The sequence below is a fragment of the Anguilla rostrata genome, chromosome 18 (assembly GCF_018555375.3).
Source record: "Anguilla rostrata isolate EN2019 chromosome 18, ASM1855537v3, whole genome shotgun sequence".
NCBI lineage: Eukaryota > Metazoa > Chordata > Actinopteri > Anguilliformes > Anguillidae > Anguilla > Anguilla rostrata.
In genome coordinates, this window is record NC_057950.1 from 16,882,667 (window position 1) to 16,909,913 (window position 27,247).

The 27,247-nt window shown below is 43.1% G+C and overlaps 1 protein-coding gene across 1 annotated transcript in view; it reads right to left on the reverse strand.

The window, feature by feature from the left end:
• The window catches only part of LOC135245006 (GDNF family receptor alpha-1-like), a 67,250-nt gene extending 41,638 nt beyond the window's left edge, over window positions 1-25,612 (reverse strand). The window contains exons 1-3 of the mRNA XM_064317749.1: window positions 24,961-25,612; window positions 23,883-24,185; window positions 22,405-22,488 (exon numbers count right to left, since the gene is read on the reverse strand). Coding sequence (XP_064173819.1) covers window positions 22,405-22,488; window positions 23,883-24,185; window positions 24,961-25,000 — 427 coding nt within the window. The 5' untranslated portion in view covers window positions 25,001-25,612. The remainder of the gene's footprint in view (window positions 1-22,404; window positions 22,489-23,882; window positions 24,186-24,960) is intronic.
• Between the last annotated feature and the right edge of the window lie 1,635 nt (window positions 25,613-27,247).

Consider the following 27,247-nt stretch of genomic DNA (forward strand, 5'->3'; position numbering starts at 1 on the left):
CAGACAATTCAAATGACGGTGGGAATTGGATGTGCTCAACCTACAAACTCGTCCGCACCCTCCCTTGTACACTTCACATTTTGAGCTCTTTGTACGACTTCATAATTCACAATGCTGCTAAGCAAGGCGTTACGCACAAAGATCAGCGTGGGGAATGCATTATTTTCCTCCAGTAAGACTTCAAAATATAGTACTTTCAAAATGAGGGAGCGATTCCCATGAGATCAACTTGATTTCAGATTTCAGGCTGTTGTAATGATTTCCATCATTGCATTCCACATTTTAACAAAAATACAAGCGTCTGTTTACGTCACATGGCACGCTAGTATCTTAGGAGCAAACCCAGGCCTCCTTCTGCGTGTGTGCTGTGGACCCTGAGGACTGTGTGGGCCGCGGGGGACCAGCTGGCCCTCGGCTGATTTCGACAGCAGAACTGGGTCTCCTGCGCCCCCCGGACAGGACGCCCCCGGAGCTCCAAGCCTCATTACAAAACCCTATATGATAAATGCAAATGAAATGCTGATTAACATATCCTCCTGAACGCTCTGATTACTACGGTAAACATCTTCCGGGCCCGAGCAGCTGCTTTCTGTCCTAGAGCTTCCGAGTGTAAATAAGTGTAACGATAATTATGCACACCTTAACACAGCATACCTGCTGTCAGTGGCAGGGCACACACGTTTAAATTCTGCAAAGAATGAGGCGATGTTGGGGGGGGGGGGGGGTGAGAGGTGTTGGATACAACAGAACCACAGGATCTGCTGGTTTTTGTTTTCACCTTAAAATCAGCAGCCAACTTTTACTCCAAAAGCGGTGCAAGGTTAGTTAACTGTGTGATCAACTGCTTTCATTGATCAATTAGGTGCAGAGAAATGAGAAACCCAGGTAGAGAATGATACACTTGATTAGGTAACTTCAATAAAGGCGCAAAGCTACTTCCCCAAGCTTGAACCTTCTTTGATAATCTTTCCATTGCCCGGCTTTAATTCTAGAGCTCATTCTTGAGTCTCCAAATGAAAAGCACCCAGATTAGTCAATTCCACAGTGTTCTGTCAAACCACACAGGCAGTAATCCTTCTGTTTTTTTCTCCTCTAAGCTAATTTGTATTTTTGTCAGGGAGGGGGACACTGGCGATCCCCCATGTTCCCCCCTTTTAAAGCAGAGGCTGGGTGATTATTTCTAACGTGTTTTAACCCCGTGCTGAGAGTTCGGCACTGCAAAGGGTAATTCGGCAGGTTCGTCAGCTAGCTGTCCTCACCGTAATGCAGCGGGTGCTGCTGTCTGTTCTTCCTTTATATCACTTCTCATTAAAGCAGAGCCCACAGGAGCCCCATCCTTTTGCCTGCACTGCACCTCTTCCTCCTGCTCTTCTTCCTCCTCCTCAGTATTAAACAGGCAGCGCTCTGGAGCTGAGGAGAGCTTTCGGAGCCGGCCAGCGCTCGCTGATTCCACAAACTGCTGCGCCCGACAGATTCCTCCCTCCTTCCCTGTAGACCTTAATCGTTTTATTTTGTTAGCAGCCAAGTTCAATTTTCTTGTCAAACACTCAATGCAGAGCGTCGGCCTCCGCGTCTCCAGTCAGAAGCCTCCTCATTGGCCGACGCCCTGTGAAGATGCGTGAGGTCCAGGGACCGGACGGTGCCTGAATGCGTTCGTACCATATGTCTGCGCGCAGATATGCAGATTTGCGCATGTCTGGCTTAATGCGCGTCCGTGCCTGCATAAGTACGCGCGTGTAGGGCTGGAATGCATGTGTATGTGTTTGCGTGTATTTACACGTTACACGCGTGTGTCTGTATGATGTGTGTGCACTGTGCTCATGAAGATAGCGAGAGCACACAGATTATGTAAGAGCTCAGGGCAGAGGATGAAGGTGAACAGAGGAGAGGAAACAGAGCGAGAGGGGTCTGGAGGCGGTGCAAGAGGTGAGAGAGGAAGAGAGGGGCAGAGGAAAACAGAGAGAAGGAAAGAGGGCAGAGGGAGGAGTAGGGAGAGAGGGCTGAGGTTATATTAGCGAGTTACCGCAGTACAATGAGTTAAAGCAGCTCTAATTCCCTCTACAGCTCCTGCTGTGTTTGAGCATCATTTCACTCTGAGCACGGCTGTCACACACGGCTCTAATTAAACGGGTGGTGAAATAGTTATATGCAAATATGCCACGGTGTGTACTTACACAAAACAAACAAACAAACAAACAAACAAACAAACACAGATTTGTTCTCTTGAAACGGTGTCAGCAGGTTTAACTGTTTTTCAGTCAGGCGATGATTAAATCTCGTCCGAGCTCACCCGGCAGGGCTGTCTGTCCGTCTGAAAACCCACCTGGATATGGTCTCATGGTTTCACTGTCTTCAATTCTCACCATCACATTCTGTCCCACAGTGTCACATCCTGTCCAATACCGTCACATTCTGTCCCACAGTGTCACATCCTGTCCAATACCGTCACATTCTGTCCTACACTGTCACATTCTGTCCTACACTGCCATGTTCTGTCCTATGCTGTCACACTGCCACACACTGTCCAGTGGGATTTTCCCCATTAAATGAAGCCATTCACCATAGAAGCCTGGTTTGAGTTTCTTTCGTCTGACGTTAATTAAGCGCGGGACAGGCGGACCCAAGCGCCTGCCATCAACACTACTCTTCAGACACAGCCGGATGTGACTGTATGCTTTCACACACCGCGAGGCCAAGCACAGCAAAATATCTTCCCTGACAGCGAAGCTCATTCCATTTCAATCTCTTGCCCTCTTGCATCTACCAAATGACTTTATGTAAGGGTTTCTGTTGCCTTTTATAAATGCCTCTTGGTATTCATATGAACACACTTTAATAATATGCGGCTGGCGTGTCAGCTGCATCCCAGGCAACAAGCTCATGCCCTGCAGCACAGATATTGGTGCGACTTCAAGAGATTGAGTTTGGGAAAAAATTTCCATGAAACAGCCAGAAAAGGCAAAAGATTCAGAAAAGCCAAATGAAGCATTACTGAGAGAGGGAGAGAGCTGGGCTCTTGGAAGATATTCCTCTCTTGGCTTATCGTGTGCCTTTATTGACTATTACACTATTCCAAATATTGACACTGTAAGTGTTCACATGGAATAGGTCAGTTTAATGCCCACAAATACTGTATACAGAAAATTACCAGGCTCAAAATGGCGAAATAGTGTAATAGTCAAGATAACCCAAGAAAGGAATACCTTCCTAGATTCTCTCTCTCTCTCTCTTTAATATTTATTTTAGGGGTTCTGAATCTTTGAGCTGTTTCACTGAAACGTGTTTTCCCAGTTCAGGAGTTTTTCTGGGTCTACTGCACGTGGACAGGAACACACAATCACACAATGACTGTGTTTCTTGGCAAATGTAATACCCGCTCTAAACCAGCAGATGAACATGACCTGTGGATCTGGTTAATAACAGGACAGGTTCCATCTTCACAAGGGGCCTCTCAGTGTCTGCAGGAACCGTTCTCACAGTTGGTAAATGGCTTTTACCAAAGGCAGCATACATTTCAGACCTCTCATCTCGGTTTGGTGGTTTAAGTTGTGAAAAAATACCCATCCTTCCACTTTTACAGATTTACAGAAACAGGGGGAATAATCTCAGTGCTGTCCCATAGCACAGATTAGCTAAATCAGATTTCAAAATCAGTCCATTCCTCAAAATATGAGGAAAATAAGAAGCTTCTCCTCCCTGTTTTCACGCATGGACTCCTGAAAAAAGATTACAAGGCCATAAATACATTTTTTATTTATTTCATTTATCCTTTATTTCACCATTTTAAATACTTAAAATGATCCATGACATTGTGGTCTGCAATTCAGACTTCCTGTTTACTATACTGGTGGTCTGTAATTCAGATTTTTCTGTTTACTTTACTGGTTGTCTGTAATTCAGACTTCCTGTTCACTGTACTAGTTGGCTGCAATTTATACTTCCTGTTTACTGTACTGGTGATTGTGATCTGTGAGTTCCTGTGCTGTTAAGTATGCTCCTAATCTATGATCCAGAGTTTCTGAAATATTCAGTCGATTTGTGATCTGTGATCTGTGAGTTCCTGTGCTGTTCAGTATGCTCCTAATCTATGATCCAGAGTTTCTGAAATATTCAGTAAGTTTGTGATCTGTGACCCAGAATTTTTGTAGTCTTCAGTAAATTGGTGATCCCTGATCCAGAGTTCTGGTACTGTTCAGTAGCGTATGCTCTATGATCCAGGATTTTTGTAGTATTCAGTAAGTTGGTGATCTGTGATGCAGAGTTCCTGCATTGTATACTGCACTTGTGCCAGGAATGCTGTCAGATCCCATTGGGGGCCATTGTAAATTGCTTGGCCCATCATTCAGTCAGCAGAAAAGGGCAGGCTGCTTCGCTAGCTGCAGTCTGTTGAATGCGCTTTTATAAATGATTTAAATGGACCAGCGCTACATACTTCCAGCACAGACCTAAACCAACAAAGAGAGACGCATGTGTCAACATCCCCCCGCTTTGGCAGACAACCCCCCCCCCCCCCCAAGCTGGGACCGGCCAAATTACTGCCTCCTCCCCCTCTGAGGTGGCACAGAATTGTGCCGACTGAAATATTGATGAGGTACATGCTGTGAACACTCAGGCAACAACAACATCAGCAATCGTAGACATTTCGCTTGGATGGAAACAGGCTAGGCTCAGACCGAAATAAGGGTTCTCTCACTCACTGATCTGATCTACTTGCAAGATCTGTATTACGCTGCCGTCTATATGGTATCATGTAATCCAGGTGTGATAACTGTGGTCTCATTCTGGTACAAATGAAACTGTCCTATGTCAGGTTCACAGCCAAGTGGTAGTCAGACAAAGACAAAATAAAAGTGAGTACATGGACAGACTGGCATGCTGAAGATAAGGTTCATCCTTAAAAATGGAAGGGAGAGGACCTGGTGGAGAAGCACATATGCACTCATGCACGCATACACAGACACGCGCACACATACACACAGACACACACACACACACTCAATAGTGTGTCCTGGTATCAGTGCTTCTCAGCATAAGATATTTTCAGTAATTTGTAACTCTCTAAGGATGCAGCACCCCGGGTTGGGTTCTCTCCACACACCAAATTAAGAGAAGTTTCAAGGTCTTGAGGATACATATATATTATAAATACCTGAAGTGCAGATGAAATTATGCATGCATGGCTGGTCTTTCACCAAGGAGTCCTTCAGGCATTTTGGAAAACTAGGTGACCTGTTTAGTTCTTTCATCCTGTATTTAAGTGCAGAATGCAAATGACCTAGTGCTAAACAAACACATGAAAGGTACGGAATAAAACAGAAAGCCTCAAAGCACGCAGTACAGCAGCACAGTAAACAGCCAGGAATATTCATACAAAACTCACCCCCCACAGTAGGTGAAGCTCTAGGGGCTTTTTTTTCTGTAATGCTAATATTTTACATTTTAATTCCAATGTACAGTACACTGCTACACTACACAACAGCATTAACCGCCTTGTTGCACATTACTGTTATTTGAATTTGTCCCCTTTTCTGTGAACATTCAAAAAAAAAAAAAAAAAATTTCAATATAATGCTGATAACAAAAATAGTATCAGAGAAAGCCGTGCGGGGTGGGCTGAGGTGGGCTCGCAAACAGGCCATTGTAAACACTACAGCGCTAAACCTTAGCTGCTGTAGTGTAGTGAATATGGCTGCCATCAAAGTGCATGATACAGTACCAACTGCTCAACACAACACAACCTCCCCCATGTTACACTGCTGTCTTCCCAAATCTGAACCAATAAGGAAATAGAGTAGTCAAACTCATTTTTACCCTTTAAGGTGTGAGATCACAAATATGTGATTAGCATATTCTTAACTGCACATTCTCGTGCTGATGTAACAATTGCTACTGGTGCAATGGTGTTCTAGAACACTAATTAAATTAAATTAATTGTGAGTTCCACTCTGCCCTTCAGGAATGACTTCCTGAAAAAAGCTTGCCAATTTAAGGCATCCCTTATAAAAGTTTATTTGAATTTTGATATTCTCTCTAAGAAGGACCTTAAAATAAAATATCAGAAAGGAGAAAATATGTAAACCTGTTTGCATATTTTCTTTAGAAGTCAGGCAAATGTTTAGCCTATACACAGAAAATATTCTTATCAAATCCAAGATGGAGTCTGTATGTTCAGCCTTTTGTTTAGCTGAGGTTTTTCAAAACTGGCAAGCATCTAATTTATTATTTTCTCCTCATAACATGTAGATATTTATTTATGTCAATTAAATATCATTATACCAGACATCAAAGCTTAAAACGAGCCATTATCACAAACAATGTTGAATACCATTTAGTATTGTAATTGATGTTTTGGCAAAGAAATGTTTTATCCTTTAAGTTGCCTTCATATTACAGTGACAATGCCTTAAAAACCAAGGGGGATTTTGTTTCAAATTAATTTGAAAGTGCATTTCTTGGACCGCTCCACACAAGTCCATGTTTGCCAAAAGCTTTGGGAAATAAAAGATTTTGAGTGCCAGGGCAAATGGGGGGTTTTTAACATTATTTCATTCACTCAACCGAACCTGTCAGTTGCCAAATCAGAGAGCCATTGCTACAGTTAACAGATAAAGTCCTCATAAAATCTGGCGAAATTTGCACTGCCCCAGCCGAAAAGGTTTATGCACATTTTTTTTTGTCTCCATTGAATTTCAGTAAGAATTATATTAGAATTGTGCATAATGTAAACATATCAGCCTCTTGTTCATGTGTCTGAGGGCTAAAGAAATGCAATACATTTCATGGCTTTTAATGAAAGTGGTACAGGATGTAGAATTGGGTGTAAAATATGAAATGCCTTTACTGAAAATGTGAAAATCTCAGAGAAGACAAAGAAAGGTTAAGATAATATGTTTTTATTACACTCCATATACAGTATATCTTAATTTTCCATGTTCAGTTTCACACTCAATCTCAATGAGTCAATCAAAACTGATTGAAGTTCTGGTGTGTATAGGGAATACAGTAGTTGTCAATGTTAGAGTTCAGTGTACATATAAAAGCAGAAGGGAGATGTTCCACAGCTGTTGTGCCAGGACCGTGTTTGTGTGCAACCTGTGTGGGGGAATATAGCTGCACAGTGTTTGTGAGGAGTTTGTGTGGGGGAATACGGATGGACAGTGTTTGTGAGAAGTTTGCGTGGGGAAATACGGATGGACAGTGTTTGTGAGGAGTTTGCGTGGGGGAATACGGATGGACAGTGTTTGTGAGAAGTTTGCGTGGGGGAATACGGATGGACAGTGTTTGTGAGGAGTTTGTGTGGGGGAATACGGATGGATGGATTCTAAATTATACTCACCCTTCAACACCTTCTCAGAGCACAACACGGATGCCAAATGGGACCCGGTTACTTACTGCCTGCTGGAGGGTCTGAATTATTCATGCAGATAAATATGTGCTAGGGAACCTTTTCAAGGAAGCGCTAGGAGGGAATAATCTACATCTGCCCCTTTATTGTTCATTAATGTTTCCGTTTTGCTTTTTTTTCAAAAAGCGCAGTCCTGGAGAAGGGGTGAACATGATGAAGGGATCCGATCCACACGTTCACCAGACTCTCTCCATCCTGGGTGGGGAGGGGTCCTGCCTGCGCAGGATTTGCAAATGGCCCCGTGCCCCCCCCACCCCACCCCACCCCCTGCCGCAGCCCTGACCGCTGGCTGAATCTGTCTGGGAGCCACAGATTCGCAAACTGAGCATGTGCCAAATCAGCACCATTGCCACCGTCCGCACGGCAACATACAGCCCTGCACCAACACACTATCTATACATCGCTGCATTATGGTAATGCTTAATCTTCTTCCAATATTCATATATTGCTGAATTTGTATATAATTGTATTCACGTCTCTATATCGTACATAAATCACTGTTTTCATCATATATGATATATAATTCATATATTTTGCTTGTCAAGCTGTTGATGTGGGAGTCCACTGCAGCAGATGGACATGCGATCCTCCGATGTACTCACCTGTGAGTCATTAAACATTTTCCACCCTAGAGGTCCCTCAGGATTACAGGATAGCCTGTGCTGATTAGGGGAAATCGCTAACTGACAACACCTGGTCGCCTGTGTGTTTGCCACATCACTGGGGGGAGCTATTGCAGCAGTATACTGAAGTTCCCCCTGGGGGCTCGTTTCCCGAAAGCGATATGCGACTACTTTCACTCGCAGTTTGCAGTTTCTTTCTCACCAAGACAAAATGTTGCCGCTCGCAATCCGCAAAAAAAAAAAAAAAAACCGCTACAACTTTGTGGCTGACTTAAACCCAACTTTCGCTGAACGGGATGTAACTAAGCACATCCTTCCACCAGAGCCTCCTGGGTGCAGCCAGCTAATGGTGTAAGCAGGGCTCATTCTGTGATGTCTCTATAGCGTCCTGTCTGTACTTGTGGGGAGTGTCTTGACCAGCTGAGCCACTCAGGAGATCTACAGAGGAGCTAATGTCGCCTCATTTTATAAATATACCACCTTTTGATATGCCATTTTGATATTTTTCATATACTGTATCACTTTGCATGACAGTTTCAGCTTTATTCAGAAAAGCACTTCATTATTAATGTGAGGACTTGTACTCCCATTGTTCTGCATCTCTAGGGTTGCACCAAACTGCAGTAGTTGGGAAGCACAAATCATTTCCCCCGCTCTCCGCAGTCGTCCCCGCTGCCCGGTAACAGCGTGACGACGCGCTTGTTGTCTGTGCCTCACGCTACGCGGTGAAATGAAAGGGTTCGAAAATGACAAACTCGGGAATCGTTACATCACCGCATCGCGCAGCGCAGATTCGATTTCTCTTACCTTTGCCTTTCAGAATCTTGTTAGTGGCGAAGGCTCGGAGAGAAAGTGATTCGTATTCTCAGAGAGAGCGTGACGGCTTCCGTTTCCTACTGAAGAATCCGACCTGGACTTATCACAGCATCACAGCGTGTACTGCGAGCGCATAGTAAATGTTATGAGCACAGCAGGCAGAACCACACTGCAGGTGTGTGTCGGCCATCAGTGCAGCCCCCGGAACCACACTGCAGGTAGACAGTAGTCATCAGCCCATTGGTCAGAGCAGTGCAGGAATTCAGCGGTCAGAAAGGGAGACTGACTCGTAAAGCAACCGTGATTAAACATAATAACCGTAAAACGCTTCTGCACCACAAGCCTGCCAAATCAATCAGTATTTTTAATGTGTTGTTCTCCCATGCTTCTCCTCCCATTCCTCCCTGTGCCATAGCCCCCCCCCCCCCACCTTTGCCACACCCTCACACCTCCCATACCACAGTAATCGTACCACACCCACTCTTGTCCCTTGCATTTCCTTCCCACATCCAACCTCCACATGTTATAGACTCAAACCCCAGCGGAAAAGTCTCCAATCAGCTTTGATCCTGGAGGGAAATTATGTCTGGAGGCTTCATGGCCAGAAACACAGCCACCTGATCCAGCCGCCCACTCCCTGGACTCAAATTATTCCTGATGTGCAGTGTAAAGTCATTCCAAAACAATTGATAAAAAGTTGAGTAAGCAGTCTACACAGTAGATAAATAAATGCTTAAGGAAGAATTTAAGACAAAAGGAAGCAACTTTTATAAAGCAAAATTTATCAAAAAGATTGCCCAGGAAGAAACGAATTAGCATATTGTTAAATTTGTGCCAGTGTTGAGTTAGAAAACAAATAATCATTCTGGCCATAAAGCACTTTGGGAAGTAAATCACTCAAGCTCAATTAAATGAAAAGTAGTGTTCATAATATTGCAGAAGAAAGTTAGAGAAGTTAGGTTCATTTAAAATGAAGAAGAGGATTTGTAGAAGCACTAAAACGTCTTAATTGAGAGCTTCACCTGGGAAGAGATAACAGAGCTAGTTAGATACCAGAAGATACAGGATGGTATTGAAAAAATGGAACTAAAACTACTCTCAAGAGAGTGGGCCCCTTGCTGCTTTTCCAAATGTTGTTTTTATAAACTACCAAATTTGCTTTTTATTCAAAATCTAGAAACGAAGCATATAATACGCACATCTATAACCAAGACCTTCCGGTAACATTTAGAGTACTGCACCTAGTTCTTGGCACTGCAATAAAATGGACACAGAAACTCTCAGACAAATATAGAGACAGGAAAGAAGACCGGTAATGAGTTATCTAACATCTAAGTTACTAAAGACTTAAAACACTTAAGAGCTGAGTCACCAAAAATCTTCTGTGACTATGCATTGCCTGGATTTTTGTAGCTAAATTACATCTGCAATATGACAACAAAGTATGACCAATACACTAAATTATTTACAGGTAATTGTGTACTCTGTCTAAAATGATGAGAGCTGGTCGCAATTGAGCTAGGAAACTATCGTTTCAAAAAAGGAGTTTAACCAAGAATTCCATACTCCAAAAAAGGCAATATACAATATCCAAATACAGTGGCCAATGAAAAATTAAGACCCTTAACTAAACATGGGAGCAAACCAAATATCGAATGTAAGATAGTGAGAAATAATTATAAATATAGGAATTGTGTATCTTTTGAAATGGCTTTAAATGGAACAAGAGGACAGAGGTTGACTTCAGTGAAAAAAGAACCTTTGAACTGATATTCTTTATTTGCTCACAATGATTCTCTTTTAGTTGTTTATTATGGCATGAAACAGCTTTCCAGGTAATAAAAGCGGAGATCATCAGAGCGTGGAAGCGCGGGTGTACATATTGCCCACAGATAGGTAAAGAGGCAGCCCTTGATGGGCTGAAAGGCCCGCTCATACTTAACTCATTAAGCCGTCTTATGTTCCTTTTCTGACCAATTATGCTTCCATGCGCAGCTTTGAAAGTGTTCAGAACTTTATGGGAGCTGTAAACCTGCTGGACTGTTGCCCTCCAGAAAGGCCATAATCTAAAATACGCTAGGCAAGCATTTTCTTAACAGTGAAAGCTTACCAATTTTGCCAAAGTAATACGGGAAGCCCAGACAGACAGTGTCTTGAAAATGACCGTAATGCTTTCAAAATATATACACACAAATGCCAAATAAATTGGCTGTAGTGGGCAGCGAAGCAGTGGAGTCCTGCAGAACTGCTGGACACAGACCGTATTTAAACACACACGATGATTGGCCTGCTTTATGTGTCTCTCCCTCTCTACAGCCGCGGTTCAGCATGGCTCATGCCATCTCCAGGGATTATTTACCCAAGATAGCCCAATTGGGGCGCGCCCTCCTGTTTCTACTGGGGTCCTGCGGCTCCACTGCTCGAACCCGGCTCTTTGCACCCTGCCCAGCGGGCCCTGTGCTGTTCCAGAACACGGCCGGCCCTCCCTCTGCAAGAGATGGTGTCATTCAGGACTGAGTGAGAATGAACAGCGCACCCCCCTCCCCTCCCCTCCCCTCTTTGCGCTAAGCTGCACGCTGCAGTATGCCATGGGGTGTGAGGTGGGGGGGGGGGGGGGTAAACGTACATTTGGTTTGGGAGGAGCTAGCGGATCTACTTCACCAGATATGAGATGAGGACGAGGTATCAGGGGGTTGGGGTAAATACATATAGGTGTTCTAAGTGCAGAGGAGCATTCAGTAGCACTGAATACAGCTTCTATACCATCTTTCATCAGAACTAAAGACCTGTCCTAAGGCAGCTTCTGCACTATATCTGATCTGCATTAGATGTCTGTCTGAATACATCTCATACACCATCTCTAATCTGCATTTGATATCTGTCTGAATACAGTTCATGCAACATCTCAGATAACCCATGGTGCTCTAAACAATCACACAAATATAAGGCTGATACACCATCTTTGATCTCATTTAGATCCTAATCACACTGCTGATATTTCTGGATGTTGTTCATAAATCAATGTTCATCCAAAATATTTTTATGTGCACTTCTTTCACTAGTTACAGACACTGCATTCCCTGATGAATTCTCATTGGAACAACAATGGAAACACAATTTCCCAGTGTAATCAGTGTAAATAACTTCATGACAGTATGATAACTTAGAGTGACATGTAGAGAGTCTGGAGATCTTTCCTGTTTATGTTTATATACTTAATGACATAATACAGTTTGTGTTTAATACGTGTTACGATTATGCTCTCTGCAAGACTTCATTTCAAGAAATGAAAAGCTGGAGACTGTGATCTGAACACACTACATCACACTTGAACACACCTTTCGATCATTCAATGAAATGTCCTATAAATAAAAAATAAACTAGAAATACCGCCTCGCGGTTGTATGCCTCCGCCAACCAGTAGCCAGTTTGGATATAAAATGTCATCACTTCATAATTTTATCCTATTAGACATTTGTGTGAAACTTTGTCATAATTAGCATATGAACTATTGAGTTATGGCCAAAAACGTGTTTTGTGAGGTCACAGTGACCTTGACCTTTGACAACCAAAATCTAATCAGTTCATCCTTGAGTCAAAGTGGACGTTTGTGACAAATTTGAAGAAATTCCCTCAAGGCGTTCCTGAGATATCGCGTTCTCGAGAGAATGGAATGGACATGATGTCACAATGACCTTGACCTTTGACCACCAAAATCTAATCAGTTCATCCTTGAGTCCAAGTGGACGTGTGTGCCAAATGTAAAGAAATTCCCTCAAGGCAAAAACGTGTTTTGTATTCCCTCACAGCAAAAATGTGTTTTGTATGGTCACAGTGACCTTGACCTTTGACCTTCAACCACCAAAATCTAATCGGTTCATCCTTGAGTCCCTGTGGACGTTTGTACCAAAGGCGTTCCTGAGATATCGCGTTCACGAGAACTGGGACAGACAGACAGATGGACGAAAGGACAGACGGCCGGACAACCGAAAACATAATAAAAACCTTCTGATGATTTCTCTGAAATACAGTACACTTTGATAGAGAAACCACACAATACAAGAGCAATACATGTACGCTACTTTTAACAATAACAAGCAATAAAGTACAAATTCATCTGCATTGTCTGACTGACACTGCAATCACGGATTCTGTTGCCATGAACAGGCTTTTGTTGTCTGCCAAAATGTCTGTTTTTATTTATAATAAATGAATGAAAAAGAATGAGCATTTTATAGAGTGCAGTTATATCAGGTTACAGAGAGAATGTTAATCAGTGTAAAACAGAGGCCACAGGCAGTGGGATACTGCAGAAACGTCTGCTTTTCCAAGAAATTCCAGGAGAGTGGCTTTGATGTGGGTGGGGTGGGGGTGGGGGTGGTGCAGGCAGGGAATCCTCTGGAGAGCAGACGCACGGCAGAGCCTGTCTTATCCAATCAGACGCATTCTAATGCTAAAGTCCTCGCAAAGTGCACCAGGCACGCTGGGACAAAGTGACGCCTTTATCATTTCATATTTCATTACAAGCCTCTTTCTTTCTCCATATTCTTTTCCTTTTTTTCTTTCTTTCATCTCTATGGCAGCCTTCCTCGTCCAGTGCACAATGTGCGTTTTTTTGCAAATGATTCATTGATACAGTTGAAAAGGGCGGCAGTGGAGCATAATGGGTAAGGGAACTGGCCTTGCAACTCCAAGGTTATGTTGGATTACAAGGTGGGGAGATGCCGTTGTACCCTTGAGCAAGGTACTTCACCTGAATTGCCCCCGCAAAGGTGTATAAATGTATGGTATGCAAAAAGAATGTAAGTCGTGTAAGTCTGGATAACAATGTTGGCTAAATCCCTGTATGGAAAAAATGTGTATTTTACCAAAGCAGCTCAGATTAAGGGGCTCACTCATGGGCACAACGGAAAACCCCTGTGAATCACACCTAAAGCCCTCAGATAACAAGCCCCACAGTCTTCCTGCTTCGCAGAACCTGCAGTTTCAAGGCCTGTTCAGAAGCAGCTTTGTGGGAAAGGAAACTCCCAAAATCTACCATTTTGGCTCTTGCTAGAAGCAGGATCGTGTTCTGGGTGGAAAGATGCAAAGGACCACTTCAGCTCGTTACAATGGCCTGACTGTAGTAAAAACATGGAACGGCTCAAACTGCTCTGCATTTGGGACTGCAGTTCCAGCTCTGAGTTAAGTGCCCTGCTCACAAGTACAACGGACAAGCCGAAAACCTTACAGCAAACAATCGCCTGCCCTCCAGCCTTAAATCTTCAGAATGCAGCACCTTATCCAGCTAAACCCCACTGACTCCCTTTATTTAAAAAAACCTGCCATCTTTACTGTTCTACTGTTCAGTGAGCATGTGAGGGATTTCTATACCTTCCATATCTATAGCATGTTCTTATGTTGAACTGAAATATATTTAATCAGACATTAATACAAATAAATGTGCACTATTGCAGCATTGAACAGATTGATGTGAATGTCAATGTTCACACACACACACACACACACACACACACATGCACGCATGCATGCGTGTGCACACTGACATAGTTCAGAAATCTGTGCACTACAGGGTACAGGATGCAGACATGATTCCTGCGCCAGTCTTTGTTATCACATACGATCATCGGGCTCTTAGCACTCAATCAGCGGGAGCTCTGCATTAATCTAACATTATATAGGACTGATTAGTGCATTTGGCATCGGAGACTGTGAAAAATTTCCTTCGCATCTGGGGCAGGAGCTGTGTTAGCGTGTAGCCTCAGCTCCTGTCAGCCTCTGCTTGGCATAGCCAGGGGCGTCTGTTAACAATGATGAATCACTGGCTGCTTAGATCCAAACCTCACAGGAGGAAGCCAAATCTGGTCACCTTTAACTAAGTGACTTTTGGAGCCTTTGAGAAGGGGTAAGGGATGGGGTTGGGGGTGGGGGGAGCCTCTCCCTGGGAGTAACACTGCTGTTAGGCAGCAGCTGCAGTGCCGCACGCGTGTAACCGTCAGATGTGTGCATCGTCAGAGAGATGCGCACCTGCTGCCAAAACTTTCAAACAGACCTTGAGAGAGTCACACACTCAGAATGCACTAGGAGAGAGAGGGAGAGAGACAGAGAGAGACAGACAGACAGACAGACTCTGGCAGTCTGCCAAGAGTCCTTCACTTTTCTACACATCCTCTCTATCGCTCTTTCTCGTCCTCCCCCTCACTATGTACAACTATGTGAGATGTAGGTGTCTGCTTTTCCAAAGTTAAGGTCACAGTAATGACCCTATTGGATTGAATGGGTTTTTAATTAATTTCTACTCACTTCAGCTGAGATATGAGATAATGGATGAGCCTTCCACTTGAGTCCAGCACAGCATTGTTTCATGACTTTTAGATACATCTATCAGAACAAAGAACAAAAATACTATACTGATAAATGATAAAGTCAGAATAAGCAAGGTCTGGATAGATGAACTACTCAATAATGTTCAACTGAGAGAACATGAGAAAGATATTTTGTCATTTAATGATGGAGAGAGATTAAGGCCGTGCAAGGGTACTCTAGGATAAGGACACAGAGCCTGAGAGGACAAGATGAAGGACAAATGTCTCCAGCGACTTGTCTTCCATCATATCCCCCAATCACTCAGTGTTCTGAAGCCAAAGGTCAAACCAGACACACACTTTTCTGGCAGTCCTCTTCCTCGATGCAGAACCTATTCAGAACACTATATCAAACTTCAGTGGTAGGCAGACCTGGGTCAAATACGTACTTGTTTTGAATTCAAATACTTTTCTATGCTTTACTGATCTTGTCTGGTGTATTGGAACCAATGAAATACTGTCAAAAAGTGCTAACCTCGCCTTCTGGTCATATTGGGTAGCTCAATTACACCAGGCATGATCAATAGAGCACAGAAACGTATTTGAATCCAAATCAACCCAGGTCTGGTGACAGGCCATTTCTGTATTACATTGTTCTTCTGTTTTGAAGACAGCCGTGTTCAGAGCAAACTGTACACAGCTTATCTTGCTTGCATAAAGTCAGTTTATGCAGCTGGGTATTTTCCCGAGCTGATTCATACTGTACATTGTTCCAAGATACAGCAGCAGTGCCCCACCTGGGATGTGGATTTGCAGGCTTTAAGTTGCAAGCTTAATTCTTTATCCATTGTGCTACACTGCTGAGGGGGGGATTTTCTCACATTTACTTCTTTCAGGTTATCACAGCCAATTGAGTGCTTCCACCCTTAACTCTGAGAAAGGTAGGCCTGCAAACTTCCAACAGCAGCGGACAATGTACTGTGTCAGCTTCTCTGAGCAATTAGTGCTGTCCAATTAGTCCGAGCGATGCTGAGCACCCTGTTGCAGAACAGAATAATGATCTGACTCTTCCGAGAGCCCGGCTAGAATTACAACCATCAGCTGTTTCCTTGGACAGCGCTCGGCTATTTGCAACAAAATACCTGGGCTTAGAGAGCAAAACGTGTCTCCTCTGATTTGCCAAAAAGCAAGCGGACTGGCAAAAAAATGGGTCTGCTGTTTACAGAAATCAATATTTTCTTGTACGCACGTCCTCAGTTTTCTATTTTAACATGGCTCGTATTGATTAGCTTTCAGATGAGACGTTTCCCCTGGCGACGGTGCGTTTGTGGAGTCTTTAGCATGGCAAACGGCTTAAATGGAGGACAAACTCGTCTCGGTCTGTGTGCAGAGCTCGGTGTTGGAAAACAAGCACAAACACAAAACAAACTAGTCTGACTTTGGTACTTCAGAAGCCGTTACATGTTCTGTGATTGACACTGTCTGAGACGAGCAGAAATCGCAGAATATTCAGCTGCTTCGTCTAACGAGTAATAGAAGTGACACTTCACAAAGGCAAGAGTTTTTTTTTCCAGCCAAGAGTTACAGTAATTGGATATGTGGGAGAGAGCTGGAGTTTGCAGCTGAGGCAATATTGACGTTACTGAACGAAGACGGCGTTAAAGTTCTGCTTTTTTTCCACGCTAAAAGACAGCTGCCTTGAAGAACTGCAAAAGGAGTTTAGCGTCAACAGCCCCAGCATCAACAACCCCGGCGGCACAAGAGAGTTTTCCTGATCACAAAATGCAGAGGTAGAGCTGACAGAAAAGATGATATTAAAGAATTAAAAACAGGACTCCTTCCAGAAGAGAGACAAAAAGGGACTCGTTCCCCCTTCTTTCTCTAAACCCATCTTCTTCTCCACCGTGATGGGAGGTATGGAGTGAAGAGTGTGTGGGGGCTTTAAGATGTGCTGACAGCCCCTCATCCCAGTGTCTGCGGGGGGCGGGGGGGGGTGGCTGTGTGGTCTGGAGAAAACAGCAGCTTGACTGTTGAAAGCTCCAGTGGTGCATTTGCATCCATCATCAACGTAAAGCCCTATAAAAACCACTGCACCACACGCCGTGATATCAATCTGTGCCTTTCATTAATGATTAACTTCATTGGATAGGTTTACAGGGTTTGTTAATAGGTGTACAGTTAAATATTACAGTTAAATATTTTTCTGTTTGTTGACATATATATATATCAATAGTTTTTGTATTTGTATATATATATATACCATATTGGATAATAATAGTGGTACCAATACTTGCAATGCAACTGTACTGACATTGCAATATTTTCTATTATCTGCATTCATTTATTTCACATAAAAGTACCAAGGCGAATTACAAGGCGAGGGATGCATAATGTAATCAATGTCAAAACTGCACCTGCACTTAGCACCCCCTCCCCCACCCACCACCCCTAACCAAACTGGACTATAAAAGGTTTCTTTTGGAGAGATCACCTCTCTGAACAGTGACACACTGTCAGCTCGTGCGACGGGCGGTTTATCGGGGGAGCGGATTCCTGGGCCAACGCAGAATGACGCAGTCGCCCAGAGACCGGCCTTTGTTTACGCCATCTTTTCCCGGATTCTTTGATGTTTCTTCGGCCCCTTTCTCTCGGAGCTCGCGCTCGATTGCGTACGCGCTGGGGGACGCGGATGGCTACGCCACGCTGGTGTTACATTACCCGTCAGATGCTTTTTTTTTTTTTTTCTTCTTCTTCTTCCTCGGAGCTCCGAACAGTGGATGACATTAAAGGGAGCTTATCTGCCTAGTGAACAATTGCAACCACACTTTGAATGGAGATATGGCCGGGATTGAAAAGGCCTGTGTCTTTTACAACTTTTGCTCTGACTGAAGACACAATCGTCTGTTGTGTTTTTATACCCCCTGGGCTCTCTCTCTCTCTCTTTCTCTCTCTTTCTCGACAGACACTCTCTCAGTCTCTGACTCTCTCTACTGACACCCTCTCTCTTTTTCACCCGCGACACACACTCTCTCTCTCTCTCTCTCTCTGTCTCTCTTTCTGGGTTTTTGTCCCCAAAAGTACCTTCACCACACGCAGCAGTCAGTGGATGTGTAACTCCTGATAAATGACTGGAAAGGAAATCGCATAAATGGATGAAGGCGGAGAGATGAAGCCGGTGGTCAGAGCACAGGGCAGGGAGCTCTCAGACAGGCCTTCAGTGCTTTGATGGTGATGCAAAGTCCACGTGAGGCTCAAGGAAATGGGCTCTCGCTGCTTTCTATGGATCACTGCTTTTGCTAGATGGGGAAATGGAGAGTGCAACTGTTTCTCAAATGTTAACACACGTGGGAAAAAGCTACATGCTTAACATCAATGTTGTGGCTGGCACTCTCTGCTTTTTTTTGGGGAGGGGGGGGTTGGGGTAGATGCAGGATTTATTGAAAGTCAATCTTGCTTTTACTTTTTAAACCCATAAGCCTCTTTCTTTAGGCTCCAAAACACCCCCTTCCCCTTGACATGCGTATACCCCCCCCCCACACACACACGTATGCAACCTTCCCACAAATATGCACACACACACACACACACACACACACACTTCTGCGCCCTCCATCATGTATACACACACACACTCAAAAACATACAAACACCTCCCACACTCAAACGCGGAAACATTGCACACACAAAACCATACACACACACTTCACCTATTTATACACTGCCAGGGATGTTTAAAGAGCTGGATTAGAAGGGAAGTGGCTCTGTGTTTGTTTTACTAATCCTGTGACTGCAGCTACACAAAGACTACATTTCACTAATAAGAGGGAATGAACACCACAGCTATGGAGGCTTAAAGGGATTTAAAACTCCAGCTGACCATGTGAAAACACACACACAATGCAAGGACAGAAACTGTTTCCAATGAAATTGTGCACAAAGATTTGTGAATGCATGTTTGTGCGATTAATAATACAGAATATCTTAAACATGTGGCAACTCTGCAGAAAGCATTTTATGCTGTAGAACTTAACAGTGAATGTTCTACAATGTAGATCTTGAAGGTTGGAGTTTGATTGAATATGGCAGTGATTATACTTGTGAAAAAACAAATGTCCAACCAGAAAAACAATGCTGCATAAACACTGTATTTATAACAGTACAACAAAGTGAGTCATTCGAAACCTGCTTCAAATTACAAACTCTCCATTTCCCAGAGAAAAAAAAGCAAAAATTCTCAGATTCCGCTCTTCTGCGTAGGAAGTGTTAACAGTTTGCATTAAACTCATAGCACTTGCTGTTCTTTTCGCAGTTCAGAAATGCTATTTTGGAGTCGTTTTACGGATGGGTGGGTTGAAAAAAACACCCCATTTGTGAAACCAAAGAGCCAACTACCCATGTAACGAAAGGTGCCAATTCAGTTCAGCAGGCCGACTCGTGTGTCGGTGGGGTCAGGGAGGTTAAAGCCCGCTGATGACTTTCCGTAATCTGAGGATAACCGAGCTGAGTAGGAGTGTCAGAGAAGATTATATGATTTAAATCAACAGAGGGACCTCAGTCAGATTAATTCTGTTACTGGACATCTCCTCTTTGTATTCCCTTGCGGTTCTTCCCTAATTCCCAGCTCTCTGAATTTCTCTCTGTGTCTGAATGAGAGGTTAGAGCAGCTGCAGGAATGACCGTGTTCATGGCAACCACATAAATTCACACACATACGCAGGAATCGGGCATCCGTTGGCCTGAGGTTCAAATGACGATACATAAGCATCGACCCATAACTTTTTTCTGGGATGAGGGGGATAGTGGTGGGACGGTCAGGAACTGGGGGTGGGGGTGTGTGGGCATGGTGAATCTTCACATTCCAGCGTGTCTCATAAATCTGTTCATTTCAGAGGGAATGCAAGGCGCTAGGAAGACAAACATGTCTGCAAATACCCCCTATTTGAATTATGATGCGCTCTTCCCCTCCCCCCTCCCCCCCAGGGCACACGGTAACAGGATTGTCAGATGTCCAAGCTCCTGCTATCTGAGCCCTCTGAAGGTCCTGCCTATATTCTTAAATGTTGATTGCAAAATTGAAAACTACATATTTGTTTTTATTTTTCTGTTATACAACAAGCCGAAGATTGTTTATCTCCTCCTCTCTGCGTCATGTTGTGTCCCAGCAGTGCTGGCGCTGACAGTTTGTAACAAATGTCTTTATTCTGATTGGCTGGATCCATGTAGTAAACCACACCAATTGTCCGGCACACAGGAACTCACACTAACGTAGCCAACACCTTTTTCAACAAATTGACCAGCAACCGCTTCGAATGGTCTGTCTGACCCCCACCAGCATTATTTTTGCCTCAGTTTATACTTTGGGAAGCCCATCCAATCAGTGTGTGTGAATCCTTTTATTATATTTCATTGTGCTATTTTATAGCACTTTGAACCTGTAGGCTGCAAAGCGCTCAGTATATAACACTTACTTTTATTATTAGTGCCACATTTCTCCCCTCAGTTATGGAGTGTTCAGGGCAGCATGGGATACGAGCCCAGGAGAGCGTGCGCGGTGAGCCACGCCTCCTTTTCGCGCTGTTACCCACCCGCTGAGCCGCAGCTGCTGCGCGTTAGCACGGCACTGCTTACTCACCTGGCGCAGGTAAGCCACAGGTGCCCGATCCTCCAGAGGAGTCACTCTAGAAACATCAAGGGAGGGAAGTTCCTGCCAGCTTAAACATTCCCTGCCCAGGCCTGGCCATGATCAGCTAGGTGTCATGCACAGTCTGCATTGGCACGATCAGAATTTAAAAATCGGTGTGGGGCGCATCAACAGATTCTCCAGCCGGTCCAGCTATCTGACAGCCCTGAGTCCAGCATCTACTTTGCGGTTAACCCGAACAATCGCAGTGGCTCACTGTCTCTTCACATTATCATTGCCAGTCCATTCATTTCAAGTCCTCCAAAGAGAGGCTTTCATTCCCAAAATGCACAGCTTTGCCAAGCTCCGTTATCTCAGAAATGGCGTCGCAGTGAGAATGCAGAAAAAGGCGTTCAGTCTCATGTACTCTTGCAGAAGGAGAAGTGGCTCTTTTCCGACAAACACAGGGGTCATGATTTATTGGCATGGACCTCACTCTTGACAGTGAGTCATTTCCAGTGGATGAAGGAGCAGGCTTTTAGTCACTGATACCTGGAGCCCTTCTGTAATGTTTTAAATACTGAAGTTCACAAAATCAGATGCGCAACTCAGTGAACTCATTCCTTATCACACTATGCACTTTAAAAATGAAGAGTCTGGATGCATCAGGCTGAGAATTTGTACACAATAAGGATGAAAGTCATCAACGGTTCTGACCTGAGAGAGGCAAAATTGTTTTTTTTAAAGTTAACAGGCAAAAACGCTGCATGTCCAAACACTACCACCACCACCCCAAATCCAGTTGCATTGTCTGCATTTCATCAACAGATGCAGACACACACACCTCAAATACTACAGGCATCAGAGGGAAAGTCAGATCAGCCCGACAGCACCAATCAGGGAATATGACCGCCATCTAGAGGCAGCAAGTGTCTCTACACCTCCAAAGACCCTCGGACCGATCTCAGAGGCTAGACACAGCAGCTGGCTCTGGAGAAAAGCACCAGCATTACCCCCTCACACACCCTCCTCTCCCCCAATTAAATCACTAATACTCTGAGTCTGACCCAGCCAACATCCCATTTTAAAAGCCTCTGTTACTTGGCAACGGGCAAGGACCACTTCCTCAGGACGGGAAGGGGAAAACAAAAATTCCTTTTTGCTAGATTACGCAGCGGAGTGTGCGGGAACTCTGACGCACCTCCAGGCAGGACACTGCGCCATGCTAAAGCTGTCCCAGCAGCCTCTGCTCTGAGTTCATCAGCGTGCTGAGGGCAGTGCACCAGCACCACGCTGATGGGGCCAGAAACATACCCTCCAGTGGGAATCTGTGAAACATTCACTCTCCAGGGTAATGGTGAGGAAACTAACACAGGGGGTGGGGGTATGAAGGGAATAAGACAGAAATGCAGCAGAAAGGGATTTTATACTGCTTGCGCAACTAGCCTGAACCATTGCATGAACTCTTTCACCACACTTCAGAAAGCAAGGCAAGAGCACACACACACATCCCCCCCCCCCCCTCCCCGGCAAGAGGTCCAAAAATATACTATCTCCCAGAATGACGGGTGCGCTCTGTCATGTGTCAATCATCTTTCCATTTTTCTTAAGTTGTGCCAAACGCGCTGCTCTTACCTGATATGATGGGAGCTAACCGGAATATGTCCGAGAGCCTGCTGTTCACTGGCTCGTAGGGAGAATCCTCCAGTAAGTCATTTCCTGAATGTGAAGTAAGAAGACGAATTAGTGCCTCTCTCCGAGCGGTTATTTATGTTCGTCTTCAACCTGGAAAGGTTTGGCTGTGATAACAATGCTAACTCGTCTTTAAATGTCAATATATACTGAGGATATTTGTTTCAGAACCTGTTCTGCGGGATGCTGGTATTACAATGCGGTTGGACTGAAACGTTTTCAATCCCTTTTAATACAGTATGTGATATTAATATCAGTTCACCTCAGTAATTATAACTTGTCCTTCAAGGCATTACATCTACTGATTCATTGCAAATTGCAATGTTTCTTTTGGCCCACAAATCACCTGTATTATATATGCATAACCTGATTAATTCATATACATTGAAAAGTATCTATAATGTATGGAATTTTGTGTAGATAAACAGTAATGATAACCCATTAGTTACCTCAATGTTTCAGCTTGGCCTAAACAAAAACAACTGGAAATGTAAACCTCTCCGTGCCCAGACAGAACAAGACTATTAAAATTAATGTGAAAGCTAAGCAACATTCCAGGACTTGACATTTTAAAATGAAATATATATCCAAGCATTTCCAATACATTGACAAAAGTGGATGTCCTTTTATTTCGGAAGCTATATATCTGGGTTGGTTTCATTATCTGTGAAACGATGAATTTAGAAATTGAGATTGATTTTTACAGTCCCGTTTCAGAGTGAAATACCTGAGCTGATTAATTTTCGACCAGATAGTCGGTGGTCCACACCATGCGAGTTGTGCTTGTGGCGCCACGTAATGAATGCAAAGTAAGCTATTTAATTTCCCATGTAGCTATAGTTTCCGCATAAGTGCTTGTTTCATATAAGGCCAATGTGATCCGTGTCAGCTGATCTTCACATTTATCTCTACTGCGTTATTAATGGATGATTAGTTGTGCTGGTCTTGCGCGCAACCGGACAGAACGCGGTCCAACTGGCACCGCCTGCTATACATATCCGGAGTCTGATTACCAATAGAAAGTGTCCAAACTGCTTCACGCGTCGTTAATTTAAAGGAATCCTTTTCCACGCCGGGCTTAAAAGCCAATGGTCACAAATTTTGAAGTGATCACTAAATGCAGTCGTTCCACGAAGACACGTGGAACCCAAAAGCATTTTAAACACGTGTCGCCCACATATCATGGGGCAAGGGCAGCACTTTACAAAGCTTACGAGCATGATGGCGATGTTGGGATAATAGTTTTCTGATTGTGTCGTAATACTTTCTCTGCACATTTTTATGTGTTTTAGACGGGCACCAAGGAATAAGTCGCTATCTGTTAGGGATCGTTGTGATGGCGTTTGAGACAACAATAGCCTATACATCACATTGTACAAAACAGTGCGACTGTAGTCGAATGAAGGAGATTAGATGCGTACCCTGTAAAGTCTGATAGATTCCCCAGTAAATTCGCAAGCAATTCTTTTCCTTCTTCATGCCCCGTTTACACCTGCAGTTGTAGAGCGGGCTCTGCTTGATGGCGTCCATCGCGCTCCGGCATTCGTCCTGGGCTTCGGGTCCGGCTACCATGCTGAAATTGGTCTCTTTCCCCGCGACACACTGCCTCATTGTCCGGTACTTGGTGCTGCAGCCCATCTCTTTGAGACACTGTTCGCTCGCCTTCACGCAGTCCAGCCGGCCCGAGCGGGACAGCATACTCTCCTCGGCAGACAACAGCACATCTGTGTTGAGACGATGAAGATGAGGAGAACGATAATGGGAACACACTAATTATTATTATTATTATTATTATTATTATAGTTATTATAGTTATTATTCTTAATAATAATAATAATAAGAAGAAGAAGAAGAAGAATAATAATAATGTGTGTAGTTTTATTTGTAGAAGTCAGTAGTGGTACTGGTAGTAGTAATAATAACAACAATAATAATAATCAATAATAATAATGATAATAATAATCGCAAAGGATCTCATACCATGCTTGGGAAAAGTTCATTTACACGGAAATGCTATTATCTGCCATATGCTCAATTATTAAACGAAATCGCGCCGTTAGAGATACAAATATTTTGCGTACGTCTCGAATATTTGTATACGCTTTGATGAACAGAACAATTGGGAACATAAGAGGAATGCAGTATTTTGCAGAAACACACACGGACCCATTTAGTTTCATAGTAGTTCGCGCAGATCAAGTAGTAGCTATAAATTACATGAACCCAAAACTATATGTAATACGCAAGAGTTTTCCAATTGATAGACAAGTTCGTGTGACAGGGACTTCAGAAACTCATTATTGTGAATGCATTGATAAGTAAGTTCACAAATTCTTCTGTAAAATTTCACTCTTTAACGTAATGTAATATGACTTTGTCGGCGTAACATTTTCTGCATGTTTTCATATTTCAAAAATGAATGGCCAATTAATGAAATACCAGATTCTGATTTTTATAAATTAGGGACCAAAACAAAGGATAAAAAACATTAACACTTACCCAGCAGAGGCAACACGACGAATAAAGTTGCGAGAATCATCGCGTTCCCCTTCCTTATTTACTTACAATATCGTCTTGAGAGCCTTGAAGCGATTTATAATTTTTATTTCCCGGACAAATCCACTCCTTTCACTCTAAAATCCATTGAAGCATTAGAGGCAAGTGGTCCCACGTAAACATCCAAGCGACTTCACAGAGTAACAATTCCCACAAAATGTACTCCAGTGTTACAATAATGAACCGAAACCAAAAAATAACAGTTCCCGCGTCTGTAGCGTATGGGTAATTCACCGTGACAAAGACAAAACACTGAAAGGCGAAAAATAAACGTGCAAGTGGTCTCCGGACTCCGGCTCACTGCGATGCTTGCGCCCCACTGAGCGCGCTCTGATGCGACCACTCACTCGCACTGTAGGCTACCTACTACAGACTGAAATAAGCGGCAGCGGCAAGTCCGTGCGCTTTCAGATTTTCAGTGTACACATCGCTTGATGACAAATCGCTCCATTTTAATCTCGCAAATTCGTGCGCGCCGATTAGTTTTGTTCAGCCACTTCCTTAGCTAAATAATATCTATATAGGCTATACAGTATTCAAAGGCTGTCTGCATGGGCCCGTTGAAATGTCTGTAGTTGTGAACCAGCAAGCTATTCTCTTTGAGAAAGCAATTCTGTCGGGAAATCGTTACAAGTGCTTAGCTTCTTGAAGGGCCACATTCGCTCACTGCGACCCCGAGTTTTGAAATTATTGTAAAGCGTCCAGTTCAAATGGATTTACACAGAGAATTCATTCAATTTAAATCTTGAGTATCGTTGCTTTGAATTGTCGTGTAGCCTGTAGTTATTACGCGGTTGAGTTTATTCAAGTTTATAAGTGAGAAAGTAGGCTACGTTTCATCTCCTCAGCAAACCGACCAGATGACCAGATACAAATCTGATTAAAAGTTCAGTTAATGTGAAGAAACTGAAGTCGTATAGCGCTTGTAGTATTTGTACGATTATTGGTGCTAATTCAGTCATTTAGAAACTAGATTGGAGAAACGAATACATTATTCTGTATTAGAAAGATTCTGACCTATTTTCCATCCTGATGAACGGCAGAATTATATTTTTCAAGATCACCCAAGGCAACATTTTTCTTATTTATTTATTGGTGGTGGGGGTCATAACAACGTTGTATTACACTTTATATTTATACCAAATCATCTAATATAATATAATCTTCAACTGACGTGTCGGTAATACACAGTAAAATGTTCAGTGTTAAATCAACTCTTACAGAGTACATATGGCCCCTATTGTAGCCTATGTACCGCGAATAAATCGGCCTAGAATTGAGAAGCGAGAGTAATTATCGGCCAAATTGTCATTGGAACGTAAATGAGTGCGTTTTCTGAGCAGTGTTATATTTTTCCCACCAAAATCACACACTTTTTTTTTTTGGGGGGGGGGGGGTGTAGTTTAGAGTCACGATTATTATCTTCCTGATTATTTTAAAACAATTTAGAGACCATATGAGGGCGTACATATGATTCAGTTCACATGGTTTGAAATGGTGCTTATAGGCCTATCACTCATAAATAATTTATCAACGCATAACAACTAATTTTGTCAACCGAAAATTTGGGGGAAATCACATGACTTCGATTGACGCAAGCTAGCAACCTAACTAAAATACAAACTTGGAATCTTTCAAAGAGAGTTTATTGGACAATGCGTCATTAAGGCTGGTATGGTTTCCACGTGTGCCGAAGTGTATGATCTCACATAGACGACTTTATTTGCGGGAATATAATTACTCATAGCATAACCGTCCTTTTTGATTATTGCTTTGGTATACGGCACGCTACATAATATACTATTCTGAAGCGTGCTAGGCCTGTTGTCATATTTTAGAAACTGTTAGTCATCTATGGAAAGACAAGTCACGTTTATTTTCGTTTTTTCTTTTGTAATTTAAGCGAAACCCCATAACAGTGATGTGCTCGAAATATCGTATGTTTGAAAAAAAAGTAAAATAATAATAATAATAATGATAATAATGATAATAATAATAATATATTTTTTAAAAAAACCTTCGGGTTTTGAAACATGTCATTAAGATTCACACGACAATCTTTCCTCTACCTTAATTTTAGATTACTTATGACTGTGCATGGATATGCGACTGAAACGTGGGAGGATAGAGCCTCCTGCCGGAATTTAAAAGTATTGCACACTCTTCATGTTTCTTATTTTTATTTATTTATTTATTTACTTATTACAAATATGGAACGATACAAGTCCAT